At 38.4% G+C, this 17,270-nt stretch overlaps 1 protein-coding gene across 1 annotated transcript in view; it reads right to left on the bottom strand.

Moving 5' to 3' along the window:
* Positions 1–10,379, bottom strand: part of LOC308352905 (adhesion G protein-coupled receptor E2-like) — a gene marked incomplete at both ends in the record, with an annotated part of 45,353 nt that extends 34,974 nt beyond the window's left edge. The window contains 4 exon segments of the mRNA XM_080819422.1: positions 1,947–2,124; positions 3,065–3,129; positions 8,465–8,620; positions 10,316–10,379. Coding sequence (XP_080675548.1) covers positions 1,947–2,124; positions 3,065–3,129; positions 8,465–8,620; positions 10,316–10,379 — 463 coding nt within the window.
* Between the last annotated feature and the right edge of the window lie 6,891 nt (positions 10,380–17,270).

Raw genomic sequence — 17,270 nt, 5'->3', positions numbered from 1 at the left:
TAATGATGTATTATATGTTGACTAGTTGAATTTAAATTAAAAAAAATTAAAAATAGGCAAAAGATTTGAATAGACATTTCTCCAGAGAAGATATACAAAATGCTGACAAGCAAATGCAAATATAATTAACATCATTGGTTATTAAGTAAATGAAAATTAAGACCAGAACGAGACACCACTTTATACCTACGGGGATGGCTATAATATCAAAACTTTCCCAAATAACAAGTGTTTGCAATGATGCGGAGAAATTAGAATGCTTATCCATTGCTGGTGGGAATGTAAATGGTCCATCCACTTTGGAAAACAGTCTGGGAATTTCTCAAAATGTTAAACGTAGAGTTTCTATATGACCCAGAAATTCCATTCTTAGGTATCTACCCAAAAGAAATGAAAGCATACATCCACACAATGATTTGTACATGAATGTCAATTGCTGTGTTATTCATAATAGCCTCAAAGCAGAAACAACCTAAATGTCCATCAACTGATGAATGGATAAATCAAATGTGTATTACCTTATGAAGGCATACTATTTGTCAATCAAAAGAAATGAAGTTCTGATATAAGCTCTGAGCTCAGTTTGGATCTTGGGATTCTATCTCCCTCTCCTTTTGCCCCTCCCCTCCCTGTTCTTTCTCTCTCACATAAATAAATAAATCTTTAAAAAATTAGTCTGGGTGTAATGCATAAACAGTGAATTTTGGAACACAGAAAAAATAAAATCAAATAAAAAATTAGTTTGAAAATACTTTCTTTGAGACAAAAATAAAACCATCAACAAAATGATTGTAGTTCTTTCAAAATGCGTGCAAAGAAGTCCACAACAATGAAAAATTATTAAACAATGACCAGACTATTTGAGGATGCAGGAATTAGAGGAAAATATTTGTGGCCAGCTTTTAATTCTCTCTTACCATCTCCTGGGTAGCATGGGTGCTGAAAGAACTGGGAAAACTGCAAAGAGAAATCAGTTGTGTTTCAACAATAAAATCATTGATACAATGTTATTTAGGATTGTACTTAAAACAATGAATCTTGGGAGTTAAGGGAAATTGGAAGGGGAGGTGAACCATGAGAGACTATGGACTCTGAAAAACAACCTGAGGGTTTTGAAGGGGCGGGGGGTGGGAGGTTGGGGGAACTAGGTGGTGGGTATTAGGGAGGGCACAGATTGCATGGAGCACTGGGTGTGGTGAAAAAACAATGAATACTGTAATGCTGAAAATAAATAAAAATTAAAAAAAAACCAAAAAAAACAATGAATCTTGGAACACTAAAAATAAAATAAAATACAAGATTGTACTTAAAAAAATCAAATCACATTACGTAATTTTCAACTTTTCAAGATTCATTGCATTTTCTTCATTTCCATGTAGTGTTGAGTTTATTTTTAAATACCTTATTTTTATCTAATTGTTGCAGTTTTATGTTATATCAATGATGTAATGATAGACTTACTGATGTTTGTGTATGCTTATTTTTGTTTATCATTTAAAAAATCTTAAGCTTTTGTGCTTAAAACAAATAAAAGGCAATTTAACACGTTATTAAAAATGATATGAATTCTTTTTTTTCTGATTAGACTTGCACTTGATTTTATTTAGCTAATTTTCAGAAGAGTTGCTAATATTTTTAATTTTTTTAAATTTTATTTTATTTTTTCAGTGTTTCAAGATTCATTGTTTATGCACCACACCCAGTGCTCCATGCAATATGTGCCCTCATTAATACCCACCACCAGGCCCTCCCAAACCCCACCCCTCTCCCCTTCAAAACCCTCAGTTTTCTTTCCTCAGAGTCCACAGTCTCTCAATATGAGTTCTTTTAAATAAAATACTGTGATGTGAGTGTGGTCAGTTGGCTCCAGTGGGGCAGTCTCTAGGAAGAAGGAGTGAGAAGGTGAACAGGGAGATCAGGAGACTGATACAGACTTGTGTATTTACCTGTGCCTGCAAGAGCATGCACAGTCAACGGCCCATTGGCCAGGAACTTGCTTAGCACTCTTAGGACATCCTCCAGGCCAACGAGCAGGTGAGTGGCCACACAGTGCTGCTTTGAGGGAGGCAGGGTCTTCAGGTCCCCTGGGGTATCCAGCAGCTCACCTACTTCCTTCATGAGGTCCTAGGGGGATGCAGATACAGAGCCAGTGGGAAATAGATCAAAGGGGTTTCACAAAGTCCATTCAGCCCTAGAGAACAGACCCTAGAGACTGGGTATTTGGCACTGAATGAAATTTCCAGAATGGTTCTTGCTGCTTAGGTCTCAGCTACTTATAGGTCAACTCAGGTCAAAAATTCCAAGATTGACAAAATCCTGAAGCACAGAACAAGCAATAGGGAAGTAGATAAATAAATTAGTGCACCTGGATGTCTTTAAAATTGTTTCTATATATCTGAGTGCCCTAGTCTTCTCACCACCATGGTTGAGGGACCAGTTGCAGTGCCCACTACATGAGGATTTTTCTCCACTCCTATCAAAGATCTCTATGGGATTCTCATATCTTTTCTCTTTCTTGCTTCCAATTTTATCTGGATGGTGTTCTTGGCCAAGGCTGGTTTGAAGTCTTGGGATAACTGCTGGACTTTGTCAAAGAAGTGGGAGAGACTCCAGGGAAAGGGGATATGGGAGTGAGTCAGAAAGCCTGAAGAGGGTGGACACAAGATGGTTGGTGAACATCTTTCTGCTTCTGGTCTTCTGCTGAAATTTCACTCACCTGGCTGGTGACTCCAGAAGGTGATGTCCATGAGGAGAAGGGGACCTCTGCAGGGAAAAGCAGAAGCACTGCTGGTGTGTGTGTGTGTGTGTGCGTGCACGCACACGTGTGTGTATGTACATGCTGAATGCATGTATGTGCTTGCTTTTGTGTTGTGAATGCACGTATGCACACACATGTTCACGTGTAAGAGTATATGTGCACACACATGAACATGCATGTTATACTTAAGTGTGCATGTACGTATGTGTGTCAGGACTATATACCTTCACAGATGGTGAGCTTCAGACCATGCGGAGGCTTTGACCTGGCCACCCAGTCATGGTGACAGTAGCATCTATAGCTTACCTTCACATTGATGCAATGGGTAGAGTTGTGGCATTGGTGTTTTCCAGAGATACACTCATCCACATCTAAAGACATAAAAGAGAGGATCAGTCCCCTATCTCAGCTCAGGCCTTTCCTCTTCTCATTAACTCCAGCGTTACCACCCTCTACCTTCCTCAATGCAGGAGTCCATCATAGCTGAAACGGATTTATACCATCTGGTGGCAGCACTCCCAACTCATGAACCACCTCAGAGCAGGGACTGACAAACTATGGCCCACAGCCAAACCCAGCTGTTGCCTGTTTCTACATATGGGAATTACATGAAATTCTAATTTTATTAACCATAGACAGAATTGTACTGGAATGCAGTCACTCCTATTCATTTATGTGTTGTCTATGTCTGCTTTCATACTATAATGGCAGAGTTGAGTAGTTGTGACAGGGACCTTCTGGCCCACAAAACCGAAGATATTTACTATGAGGCCCTTCACATGAGGAGCTGGCTGGCCTCTACATTCAAGGAAAGTTGGCAAGATGGGAACTCTTATATATGTGTGAGTGTGTGATATTTCAGGTCAGAGCTGCTTGGTGGATGGTGAATATGGTAGACAAAATAATGGCCCTTTCAAAGATGTTCAAGTTCTTATGCCTGGAGCCTGTGATTATGTTAGCTTTTGTCAAAAAGAAATTTTGAACTTGGTGATTAAGAATTTTGTTGGGGGAATATTCTGATGATCTGGGTGTTTCTAATGTAATCACGAAGGTTCTTATAAAAGGGACGATCAGAGAAGAAAGGAGATGATGCGTATGATGTTGGCTTTGAAAATGGAGAAAGGAGCCCTGTACCAAGGGAGGCAGGCAGCTTCTAGAAGCCAGAAAAGTCAAGGAAACAAATTCTCTCTTCAAGCCTCTAGAAGGAAACATTTAAAACTTCTGACCTTCAACACTGTAAGGGAATATATTTATACTGTTTTAAGCTATTAAGTTTGTTATATCAGCAATAGGAAACTAACAGTGGTCCAATTAGGAGCCTGGGAATCCAGCCAACTTCCAGCCAAGTAGTGTTGTTATCAGCCCCTCATGTTGCTGCAAGAGTCTGACGGATAATCTGGAGATCGGCTTAGACAGCTCACAAAACCTCTAACCTCACTGCTTAATGCCACCTGTCAATTTTCTATGGCTCCAGCCACAGCTCTACCCTTTAGGGCTTGGGGCTCACATAGCCCTCTGTAATGCCTATAGCCTGTGTGGGGGGGAGGTTGGAGGTCTGTTCTAAGTGCCACACCCAGAGGGAACTTGTTTTTGACCCAGAATGTCTCCAGCATCCCTGATATCTCCCCACCCAAAGGAAGTTCCTCCTCTGAGCAGTTTGTGAGTGAAAAATGAGGAAGGAGTGTGATTGTGGTCACAGCACTGAATAAGTGTGGGTGTTTTCACATCCACTTGCCTCCCAACTTAACTTTCCTTCTTTTCTAATTAGAAGAGAAATTTGATACTCTTTTGTTGACTTACAAACCAAGAGGGTGGAATTTGGACTATACTTGCTAGAGTTTTTTTCTGTTTGTAACCTAGACAGTGAGGTAAGAGATGTTTCTCTTAAGATCAGAAAATTTTCTTCTTTAGGGATGGTAAGTAGCTTATAAACAGCATCATGTTCCCAGTAAGATTTATGTTTAAGACTCTGAAAAACAACCTGAGGGTTTTGAAGGGGTGGGGAGTGGGAGGTTGGGGGAGCCAGGTGGTGGGTATTAAGGAGGGTATGTATTGCATGGAGCACTGGGTGTGGTGCAAAAACAATGAATTCTGTTACACTGAAAAGAGAAAAAAAAAGTGAACCCATTTTGGCACCTGGGTGGCTCTGTCGGTTAAGCATCTGCCTTTGGCTCAGGTCTTGATCTCAGGGTTCTGGGATTGAGCCCCATGTTGGACTCCCCGCTCAGTGTGGAATCTGCTTCTCCTTCTCCCTCTGCCCCTCACCTCACTCACACATGATTTTTTTTCTCTCTCAGATAAATAAATAAAATCTTTGAAACAGTGAGCCAATTTCAAAGCAAATACATTGCTATCACATTTCTCAATGTTGGAAGATTTAATATTTTACTTTTCTTTTCGTGGTTACTAAATGTTTACCCCTTGTCTCTTAGCCATTTGAATACTCTCAAACATTGGTCAAACAACTATGTAAAAAAATGGTTAGTGTTGGAAATGAATAATGGATTAATAAGTCCTCAAGTAATTTAAGTCTGTGAAGCTTTTCTTTTTTTTTAAATTAAATTTTTTATTTATTTTCAGCGTAACAGTATTCATTGTTTTTTCACCACACCCAGTGCTCCATGCAATCTGTGCCCTCCCTAATACCCACCACCTGGTTCCCCCACCCTCCCACCCCACCCCTTCAAAACCCTCAGGTTGTTTTTCAGAGTCCATAGTCTCTCATGGTTCACCTCCCCTTCCAATTTCCCTCAACTCCCTTCTCCTCTCCATCTAAAGTGAATTGCACTTAGTTTTATAAGATAAACAACTTAATATTCAAGTTTAAATAAAAACTTAATCTCTTAATCTCAGGTATTATTGCTCCTGAATTAGAGATGAGGAAACCAATACCAGAGATTGTAAAAACTAGGTCAAAATCAAGGCCAATTGTGAGCACCAAAGTGTGACCACAGCTCTGATCACTGTGGCACAGCTCTTTCCAGTTATTGATTTATGAATATTTCCAGTGTGCCTTCTTTGTGCTAGGCACTGGGGTACAGTGATGAGAAAGACATTGTTTACCCATGAAGTGGATGGTTTGTGAAGAGTGACTATTACTTTTCACAAACCTTTGGTTTATACTGCATTTGCCTACAGGTCTGTCTGTCTACTGGAGTAAAATCTCCAGGAGACAGAGCCTATGCATTGTTTAGTGTTGGAGTAATAGTGCTTGTCATAGTGCTCAGAGCAGTGGTAGACAATCAAATTATGCTTATGATGAAATTATTGTCTAAATACTACTAAAAAGTAGTATTTACTTTTTGGACCAGTACTTGAAAAGTTTTAAGATTAAAATAAACTTATGGAAACATGTTTGAGATTAATAAAAAAGGAAGATAAGGGAGAAGAAAAAGCCACTGGCGTACTATAGGTACCATCCACAGCATGCTTTTCTATTTAAAACAACTTGGAAAGCAATCTAATTTAATTCATCAAGAGATATCTCATTTAGCTCTTTTCTTTCTTTCTTTCTCTCTTTCTTTCTTTCATCTTTTTCTTTCTTTTTTAAAAATTAACATAATATATGTTAACATAACAATATATTATTATATATTATATATTATTATATATATTATATTATAATATATATTATATATATTATATATTATAATATATATTTTATATATTATTATAATATATTATGTTAACATAACATAATATATTATTTATTTCAAGGGTACAGGTCTGTGATTAATCAGTCTTACACAATTCATAGCACTAACCATAGCACATACCCTCCTCAGTGTCCATACCCCAGCCACCACATCCCTCCCATCCTCCTCCCCTCCAGCAACACTCAGTTTGTTTCCTGAGATTAAGAGTCTCTTGTGGTTTATCTCCCTCTCTGGTTTCATCTTGTCTCATTTTCCCTCCTTTCCCCTATGATCCTCTGTCTTGCTTCTCAAATTTCTCATATCAGTGAGATCATATAATAATTGTCTTTCTCTGATTGACTTATTTCACTTATCCTAATCCCTCTAGTTCCATCCATGTCTTTGCAAATGGCAAGACTTTGTTCTTTTGATGACTGCATAGTGTTCAATTGTGTGTGTGTGTGTGTGTGTGTATGTATGTATATATACATATACACACCATATTTTCTTTATCCATCCATCTGTTGATGGACATCTAGGCTCTTTCCATAGTTTGGTCATTTAGCTCTATTCTTGATCACTCCAAACTGGAAACAATCCAACGTTCCTTCAATGGATGAATGAATAAACCAACTGTGGTACAGCTGTACAATGGAATATTACTTAGCAATAAAAATGAATGAACTAATCACCCAAATTATCATTGGAACTTTAAAGAAATACACATATTGGGCTCCATGTCTAAGCATGATTCAGTATATCTCAGGTAGGGATGGTCCAGGCATCTATATTATTAAAAATACAGGATGATTATACCAAAGAGCCAGAAATGAGGTTTACTACATCCATCTATCTAAAACAATGGTCTGTGGAGTAAAGTGATGTGTGTATCTAGCAACAGATTAGAATTTTGCAGTCCACGTAGGGAAATAACTTTATGCAATTGTACTATTAACCAAACCCAAGATCCAGATAAATAGGAGAAGAAAGCAGTCATTGTAAAGGCCATTGTAAAGCCAAGCTAACTGCAGACAATTTTCTTTCTGGAAAATACAAACGTCAAAAATGGAGGAAAAAAGGAATAAACTATTGATACACAAAACAATATGGATGAACCTCAAAAATGTTACACTGAGTGGAAGGAATATGACTCAAAAGGCTATGTATTGTATTATTCCATCCATATAAAATTTTCAAGAGACAATGCTACAGGTGAAAGAAAACATCTGTAGGTTAGGGGCTGCCAGGGCAGAGGGGTGGGGTGACTATAAAGGACTATAAAGGAACAGAAGGAAGGAGTGTTTCAAGATAATGGAAGTAATGGGTCTGGATCCTGAATGTAGTGGTGATAACCCAAATCTGTACATGTGTGAAAATTCATAGAACTCTTTGGGGTACCTGTCTGGCTGAGTTGGAAGAACACATGATTCTTGATCACGAGGTTGTACATTTGAATCCCACTTTGGGTGCAGAGATTACTTAAAAATAAAAATCTTTAAAAAATTCATAGAACTGCCCATCAAAGAGAAAAACAAGTTGATAAAAAGGTTCTGAAAAGTGAATTAGGAGAAATCGGAGGGGGTGATGAAGCATGAGAGACTGTGGACTCTGAGAAGAAAACCGAGTATTTTGGATGGGAGGGGGGTGGTGGGATGGATGAACCTAGTGGTGGGTATTAAGGAGGGCACATATTGCATAGAGCACTGGGTGTGGTGCATAAACAATGACTCTTGGAACACTGAAAAAGTTAAATAAAAAAAAGGCTCTGAAGCTTATTATTGTATAATGGTACCATAGTATGTTAAACTATTTTCCATTAGTGGAAGTCATATGTTTCCAATCTTTAAGTATTGCATATGATGTTGTAGTAAATTATCTTCTAGATATACCTTAACATGGCATTCTAAGTCTAAACAAGAACAAGAAATTGGAAGAATGAGCTCCTGATCAAGGATGCTTTCTCTTGGACTCTCTAACATAAGGTATAATGGTTCCAAGACGGTCTTCAGAATTGACAACATGAGATTGGTTGTGGAAGTGGGATAAATGTGTGACATGGGAAGCTACTTACTTTGACAAGTGTTCTCCTTCTCACTTTGGAATTTGGTGCCCCCAGAAAGGAGCTCATATCCAGAGGCACATTCACAGTAGTGACTCCCCTCGACATTGTGACAGTGTGCAAAACCTCCACAAGATATGTATAGAGGTGGGCCACACTCGTTGACATCTGGAACATAAGTGGCAACTGCTAAGAACTCCCAAAATTCTGGTAGGATCAGTAGCAATCAGATTCAGTGATTTTACCCCTTGCGTTTTCTTTCCAAATGAAATTACATGTTTACAGTAGAAAATTAGGAAATCAGAAAATGCAAGGAATACATAAATATCCAACCACTGGGATTGCAACAATTTTTTTAATAATGGAGAACAGTATAATAACTCCACATGTACTTGTCACCCAGCATTACCAGTTATGAAGATAACACTATTATTTTTTCATCAATTTCCCATGGCATCACACCACAGCTTTAAAATTTTTTTTCACACCTTTTGATATATACAAATTCTCCCAGGACTTTAAATATTTTATGACATTTCCACATCAAAATAAAAAATAATTTTAATGCCTATAGATATTCCATGGTAGGAATATTTCATATTTTATCCAAGGGTCACCTTGGACAGACATCATGGCCACCTGGACAGACATCAGAATGTTACAGTTTGAACTATGGGTCCATAGTCTTCCATATCCTAGCTGTGTGACTTTGGACAAGTGGCTTCCCCTCTCCAGGCTCAGTTTCCTCATTTACAATATGGCACCAACATTGACTTTCTCAAGGGGCTGATCTGAATTTCTCCGGGGACAGTGTTTGTTTCAGAGATTGGTGGATTTCAAATTTTCCCTATCCATATTCCAGCCATATGACCAGTTGTGAGTGTGAGCAAACCACCTCTTAAAGTCTCAGTTCTCTTACCTATAAATCAGGGGTAATAGCAATATCCACTTTTCTGGTTGTTAGGTGGTTTAAATTAATTTTAACTTTGGAAATAGGGTTTTACAAATGGCAAATGACCATCCTTGCATGTGGTTATTTTTAGATGGAGGAACTGAGATTATGGGAGTTTCCAGCAAGTTAATTCTAGGGTTGGTAGAACATTCCAAATCTCTGATGGCTGCCCGGCCCTCCCTGACCACCCCCTTCAACATGCTACCTCTGTCTTTGACCAAGTAATGACCGTTAACAACAAAAGTAAAATGTATTGGTTTCTTATCAAGTGCAACACACTGTTCTAAGTATTTTACATGTATTAATTTATCATTTATTTATTTTTATTGAGGTAGCATTCACATACAAAAGAACACTGTATCTGAAACTAATGATGTACCATGGGTTGGCTAATTGAATTTAAATTAAAAAAAAAGGATATAGAAAAAAATCAACTGTTTTAAAGTGAACAACTCACTGGCATTTATTACATTCACAATGTTGTGCAACCACCATCTCTGTCTAGTTCCAAAACATTTTTATCACTCCATAAGAAAACCCCCTTAGGTGAAGGGGATTAAGAGTATGGTTCTCATGATGAGCCCTGAGTAATTGTGAACCACTGAGAGTTGTTGAATCACTACATTGTACACTGGAAACTAATATAACACTGTATATTAATGATACTGGAATTAAAATAAAAAACTTGAAAAAAAAGAAAACCCCTTACCCAATTAAGTAGCCCCTCCCTATTCCTCCCTCCCCCAGCACCTGACAACAATCAATTTGCTTCCTGTTTCTATGGATTCCATTTATATGCATTCATTGATTTAAAGCACATAATAACTAAATAGGTTGATCTCATTATTCCTATTTACAGATAAGGAAATTGAGGCAATGGGTGATGAAACAATTTGCTTGGACTCACATACTGGGATTCAGGTAGTTCAGCTCCAAATCGTAAGCTTTTAACACTACTCCTTGACCATGAGACATGATTGCTCATCTCTTGGCTTTCATCTCCTGCCCTTGGCAAAGAACTTCAGTGTTGCTTCAAGGGCTGAGGAGTCTGGACACCCCCAGGTGACTTCCTTCTGATGACCCCCTCTACAGTATCTCAGTCTTTTTACCTGTACAGTCCTCCAAGGGGGTGCTAAAGATGACCTCTCCAGACAGAGAAGCAAATCCAGGATCACAGCGGCAGGAAGTGGCATTGGTGCAGTGGGCATTCTGTGGGCATCGAGCACAGGGAGCTGTGGAGAATGGATATAGGGATTTGAAGGCCCTCAGAAGATGCCAACTCCCAGATGAGAACAGGAGATGGAAGGAAGAGAAGGATGCAATGCTTGTCATCATACAAGGAGTTGTCTTTGAAGTTTGGGGGAGAAGCAGGGTCAAATTCTTAAAGCTGAAAAAGACTATTCTGAAGAAAAGACTTTTGCTAGTGTGAAGTCCCTTTCCTCAGCTTCAGGTTATGGATGGGGTTTGTTACACATACTCACTTCTGTTCTTGTTAGCAATAGTTCCCAGTGATATTAGCAGGACACAAAGCCCTAGAACAGAGAGAGAAGGTAAGTATGGTTGAGAAATGAAATTCAAACCATCCACAGAAATAGCTACTACAACATGGGTAAGGCAACTCTCCCTTATGACTCCATGGCTTTTAGAGCAGTCCAGTGTTTCCTTCTGGACAGTCTCCTAGACTTTCCCAGAGGACCTAGGGGGGCATATGTTTTCTCTCCCTTTTATCTTCCAGAAGTCTCCTGAGGAATTGATAGCAGCAGCTTTTGGTATAGGGATCAAAATCTGCACAGATAGAAAGTAATAGACACAGGTTTTAGAACCTCTTTTCCCATCCATTTTATGACATACCCGTTATGAAGAAAATTTCAGATCTGTCTGTACTAGATACTAGTTTTTTACAGTCAGGATCTTTCTTCTTTTGAAGTGGCTTAAATCCATTTTCACTTCCTAGCTGGCCTGAGAGTACATCCCTGGTCTTGGAGTTGAATGTAATTAAATTTGAATTTTAGTTCTGCCACTCATTGGCTCTGTGCAGGTTGATCTTTATTTTAAATTTTTTTTAGTACTTCAAAAACTAATGAGGTACTGTATAATGACTAACATAACATAATAAAATATTTTTTCAGTTTAATAGAAAATTCCAAACACAGTAAAATATAGAAAAACAGTCAAGTCAGCCTGTGTGTATTAATTGCCCTGCTACAATAATCATAAACTTATGGTCACTTTTATTTCATCCAAACCTTTACTTGGTCCCTGCCCCCACTGGATAATTTGGGGGCAAATTAAAGACACCATATTATTTCATATGATTTATTCTAAGAACAAAATTATTTATAGGTATTAATAACAAAAAATATAATCATAAATTGAGAAATACCAAAATAAGCCCCAAATTTTCCCTTGGTTGCAAATTCAAACCACTTCCTTCTTGAAAAAAAAAAAGTCTTTTTTGGTAATAATCCTTCTGGAGAATAGTGCAAGAACAAGCTGTGAATCAAGCAGAGGAAAAAGACATTTCTCCAAAGGCACAGGGAACACTAAAATGGTTTTAGTTGAAGATTCTCACAATTCTACCTACCTGAATGAAATGCAAAATTCCTGCCCCTCATGGTACAGAAACATGAAGCCTCAGCAGTGGGGGAATTTGAACTTGAGATGTGGGCTAATAATATTTCCTGTTGAAGAAAATATGTACCCTAGAAGAACTGACTTGGCAAACAACTAGCCTGAATGCTTTCTTCCCCTTTTTCCCACCAATTTAAAATTACCAGATCTCCCTGTTCTGCTTTTTATTCTTTGCCTGGTATTACCACTCTTGCACTGCCAGCCTCCTTGCTGATGTTTCCTAATTTCTAATGATGAGAGTGAGTGATGGTGAATCTATTTAGAGGGTCTTTCTAGAAGAGTTAATCTGCTAGTCCCTGGCCAATGATGCAGTTCAGGATTATTGAATAAGACCACTGCTTGGCTAATACCACTCAGTACCTTCTACAACCTGAGATTTGAGCCATATAGGTTACTCTTCTTCATTTTTAATTTTCTTTATTGCTTTCACTCTAGTGACTCCAATCAAACAAGAATGCCTAGAGGTGGGAAGGCTGCCAAATTTATAGTTACTAGTTAGTTATATGATACCAGGCACATATACTCCTTAAGATTTTTGTAAGTTGAAAATACTTACTCTCACTAAGGTGTTGGGATCATTCAATGAGATAAAAGAGGTAAAGCATGGACCACTGCATGTGGTGCATAAACAATGAATCTTGGAACACTGAGAAAAAATAAATTAAGATGTTAAAAAAAAGAGGTAAACCACATGACACATTACATGGTCTACTGGAAATACCTAACAAACAACATTCTTTATATCTTCCTTTGTGAAAGTTAATCATGCAAATGTTTGTTATTCCCATTATTTCATCATTATATTACCCTTATTAATTTTTTCTTTTTTTGAAGTTCCTTAAAATTACTGAGTTGTCCCCAAATTATAATTCCCAGATAAATATACCTGATTTGATATTCCAGTTAAATGACTTAAAATATTTATTTAAGATAGCTTTTCATTGACAAATTATATAACTACACATTTGATTGTTAAAAATTTTTTTAATTAATTATTTATTTATTTTTAAACTTTATTTTAAACTGTTTCCTTTGCTGTGCAGAAGCTTTTGATCTTGATGAAATCCCAGAAGTTCATTTTCACTTTTGTTTCCTTTGCCTTTGGAGACATGTCTTGAAAAAAGTTGCTGTGGCCGATGTCCAAGAGGTTAATGCGTATGTTCTCCTCTAGGATATTGATAGATTCCTGCCTCACACTGAGGGCTTTTATCCATTTCTAGTTTATCATTGTGTATGTTGTAATAGAATGATCAAGCTTCATTCTTCTATAAATAGCTGTCCAAATTTCCCAGCACCATTTATTGAAGAGTCTGTCTTTTTTCCACTGGATATTCTTCCCTGCTTTTATGAAGTTGAGGATGTTCCTTCTATCCCTATACTTTGAAGCTTTTTAATCAGGAATGAAAGCTGTATCTTGTTAAATGCTTTTTATGCATCAATTGAGAGGACCATGTGGTTCTTCTCTCTTCTCTCATTGATTTGCTCTATCACATTTATTGATTTGCGAATGTTGAACCTTCCTTGCAACCCAGGGATGAATCCCACCTGGTCATGGTGGATAATCTTTTTAGTGTGCTGTTGGATCCTATTTTCTAGGATCTTGTTGAGAATCTTAGCATCCATATTCATCAGTCATACTGGTCTGAAATTCTCCTTTTGGTGGGGTCTTTGCCGGGTTTGGGATCAGGGTAATGCTGGCTTCATAAAAAGAGTTGGAAGTTTTCCTTCTGCTTCAATTTTTTGAAACAGCTTCAGGAGAATAGCTGTTATCTCTTCTTTGAAAGTTTGGTAGAATTCCCCAGGGAATCCATCAGGTCCTGGGGTCTTGTTTTTTGGGAGGTTTCTGATCTCTGCTTCATTCTCGTTACTAGATATCGGTCTATTCAGGTGGTCAATTTCTTCCTGATTCAGTTTTGGAAGTTTATAGTTTTCCAGGAATGCATCTATTTCATCTAGGTTGCTTAACTTATTTGCATGTAACTGTTGATAATAAGTTCTGAGGATTGTTTCTACTTCCTTGGCATTAGTTGGGATATCTCCCTTTTCATTCATAGTTTTATTAATTTGGGTCCTTGCTCTTTTCTTTTGAGTTAGTTTGACAAATGGTTTATCGATCTTATTGATTCTTTCAAAAAGCCAGATACTAGTTACGTTGATGCATTTTACTGTCTGTCTAGTCTCTATCTCATCGATCTCTGCTCTAATCTTGATTATTTCCTTCTTGTGCGTGGGGTTGGCTTAATTTATTGTTGATTCTCCAGTTCTTTAAGGTATAAAGATAGCTGGTGTATTCTGGATTTTTCAGTTTTTTTAAAATTTCTTTTCAGCGAAACAGAATTTGTTGTTTTTGCACCACACCCAGTGCACCATGCAATATGTGCTCTCCTTCAGACCCACCACCTGGCTCCCACCCAAACCCCTTCAAAACCCACAGGTTGTTTTTCAGAGTCCATAGTCTCTCATGGTTCACCACCCCATCCAATTTCCCTCAACTCCCTTCTCCTCTCCACCTCCCTAAGTCCTCCGTGTTATATGTTATGGCCCACAAATAAGTGAAACCATATGATAATTGACTCTCTCTGCTTGACTTATTTCACTCAGCATAATCTCTTCCAGTCCTGTCCATGTTGCTACAAAAGTTGAGTATTCATCCATTCTGATGGAGGTATAATACTCCACAGTGTATTTGGACCACATCTTCCTTATCCATTCATTCATTGAAGGGCATGTTGCTTCTTTCCACAGTTTGGCGACTGTGGCCATTGCTGCTATAAACATTGGGGTACAGATGGCCCTTCTTTTCACTACATCTGTATCTTTGGGGTAAATACCCAGTAGTGCAATTGCAGGGTCATAGGGAAGCTCTAGTTTTAACTTCTTGAGGAATCTCCACACTGTTCTCCAACGTGGCTGCACCAGTTTGCATTACCACCAACAGTGTAAGAGGGTTCCCCTTTCTCCACATCCTCTCCAACACATGTTGTTTCCTGTCTTGCTAATTTTGGCCATTCTAACTGGTGTAAGGTGGTGTCTCAATGTGGTTTTGATTTGAATCTCCCTGATGGCTAGTGATGATGAACATTTTTTCATGTGTCTGGTAGCCATTTGTATGTCTTCATGGGAGAAGTGTCTGTTCATATCTTCTGCCCATTTTTTAATATGATCATCTGTTTTGTGTGTGTTGAGTTTGAGGAGTTCTTTATAGATCCTGGATATCAACCTTTTGTCTGTACTGTCATTTGCAAATATCTTCTCCCATTCCGTGGGTTGCCTCTTTGTTTTGTTGACTGTTTCTTTTGCTGTGCAGAAGCTTTTGATCTTGATGAAGTCCCAAAAGTTCACTTTCGCTTTTGGAGACATATCTTGAAAGAAGTTGCTGTGGCTGATATCAAAGAGGTTACTGCCTATGTTCTCCTCGAGGATTCTGATGGATTCCTGTCTCACGTTGAGGTCTTTTATCCATTTCGAGTTTATCTTTGTGTACGGTGTAAGAGAATGGTCGAGTTTCATTCTTCTACATATAGCTGTCCAGTTTTCCCAGCACCGTTTATTGAAGAGACTGTCTTTTTTCCATTGTATATTTTTTCCTGCTTTGTCGAAGATTATTTGACCATAGAGTTGAGGGTCCATATCTGGACTCGCTAATCTTTTCCACTGGTAGGTACAGACAAAAGGTTGATATCCAGGATCTATAAAGAACTATGCAAACTCAACACACACAAAACTGATAATCATATCAAAAAATGGGCAGAAGATATGAACAGACACTTCTCCCATGAAGACATACAAATGGCTACCAGACACATGAAAAAATGTTCATCATCACTAGCCATCAGGGAGATTCAAATCAAAACCACATTGAGATACCACCTTACACCAGTTAGAATGGCCAAAATTAGCAAGACAGGAAACAACGTGTGTTGGAGAGGATGTGGAGAAAGGGGAACCCTCTTCCACTGTTGGTGGGAATGCAAACTGGTGCAGCCACTTTGGAGAACAGTGTGGAGATTCCTCAAGAAATTAAAAATAGAGCTCCCCTATGACCCTGCAATTGCACTACTGGGTATTTACCCCAAAGATACAGATGTAGTGAAAAGAAGGGCCATCTGTACCCCAATGTTTATAGCAGCAATGGCCACGGTCATCAAACTGTGGAAAGAACCAAGATGTCCTTCAATGGATGAATGAATAAGGAAGATGTGGTCCGTATACACTATGGAGTATTATGCCTCCATCAGAAAGGAGGAATACCCAACTTTGGTAGCAACATGGACGGGACTGGAAGAGATTATGCTGAGTGAAATAATTCAACCAGAGAGAGTCAATTATCATATGGTTTCACTTATTTGTGGAGCATAACAAATAACATGGAGGACATGGGGAGATGGAGAGGAGAAGGGAGTTGAGGGAAATTGGAAGGGGAGGTGAACCATGAGAGACTATGGACTCTGAAAAACAACCTGAGGGTTTTGAAGGAGAGGGGGGGTGGGAGGTGGGGGAACCAGGCAGTGGGTATTGGGGAGGGCACGGATTTCATGGAGCACTGGGTGTGGTGCAAAAACAATGACTACTGTTACACTGAAAAGAAATAAAAAAAAAAAACATAACAAAAAAAATGTTGATCTCTGAGAAGGAGACAGTAGGCAAGTTGTTAGCAGGGTCTTGAAGGATGGCAAAGGAGAAATGCTTGTTAAAGTGTATAGGACTTCTGTTATGCAGATGAGTAAATCCTGGTGATCTAATGTACAACATGGCAAGTATTGTTAAGAATACTGCATTGTGGGGCGCCTGGGTGGCTCAGTGGGTTAAAGCCTCTGCCTTCGGCTCAGGTCATGATCTCAGAGTCCTGGGATCCAGCCCTGCATCGGGCTCTCTGCTCAGCAGGGAGCCTGCTTCCACCTCTCTCTCTCTCTGCCTGCCTCTCTGCCTTCTTGTGATCTCTGTCTGTCAAATAAATAAATAAAATCCTTAAAAAAAAAGAATACTGCATTGTGTTCTAGAAATTTGCTCATAGAGGAGATCTTGATTTTTTTCACCAAAGAAAAAAGAACCATGTGATTTATGTATATGTTAATTAGCTTGATTGTGGTGAACATTTCACAATGTGTACTTATATCAAAGCATCACATTGTATATGTTAGACGTATATGCATTTTATTTGTCAGTTATACCTCCATAAAGCTGGAAAAAATTATAGGTCTGTAAATTTTCTTTATCTTTTTTGGTTTAATTTTA

The sequence above is a fragment of the Martes martes genome, assembly GCF_963455335.1.
Source record: "Martes martes genome assembly, chromosome: 1".
NCBI lineage: Eukaryota > Metazoa > Chordata > Mammalia > Carnivora > Mustelidae > Martes > Martes martes.
This window is presented reverse-complemented; position numbering and strand designations above follow the sequence as displayed.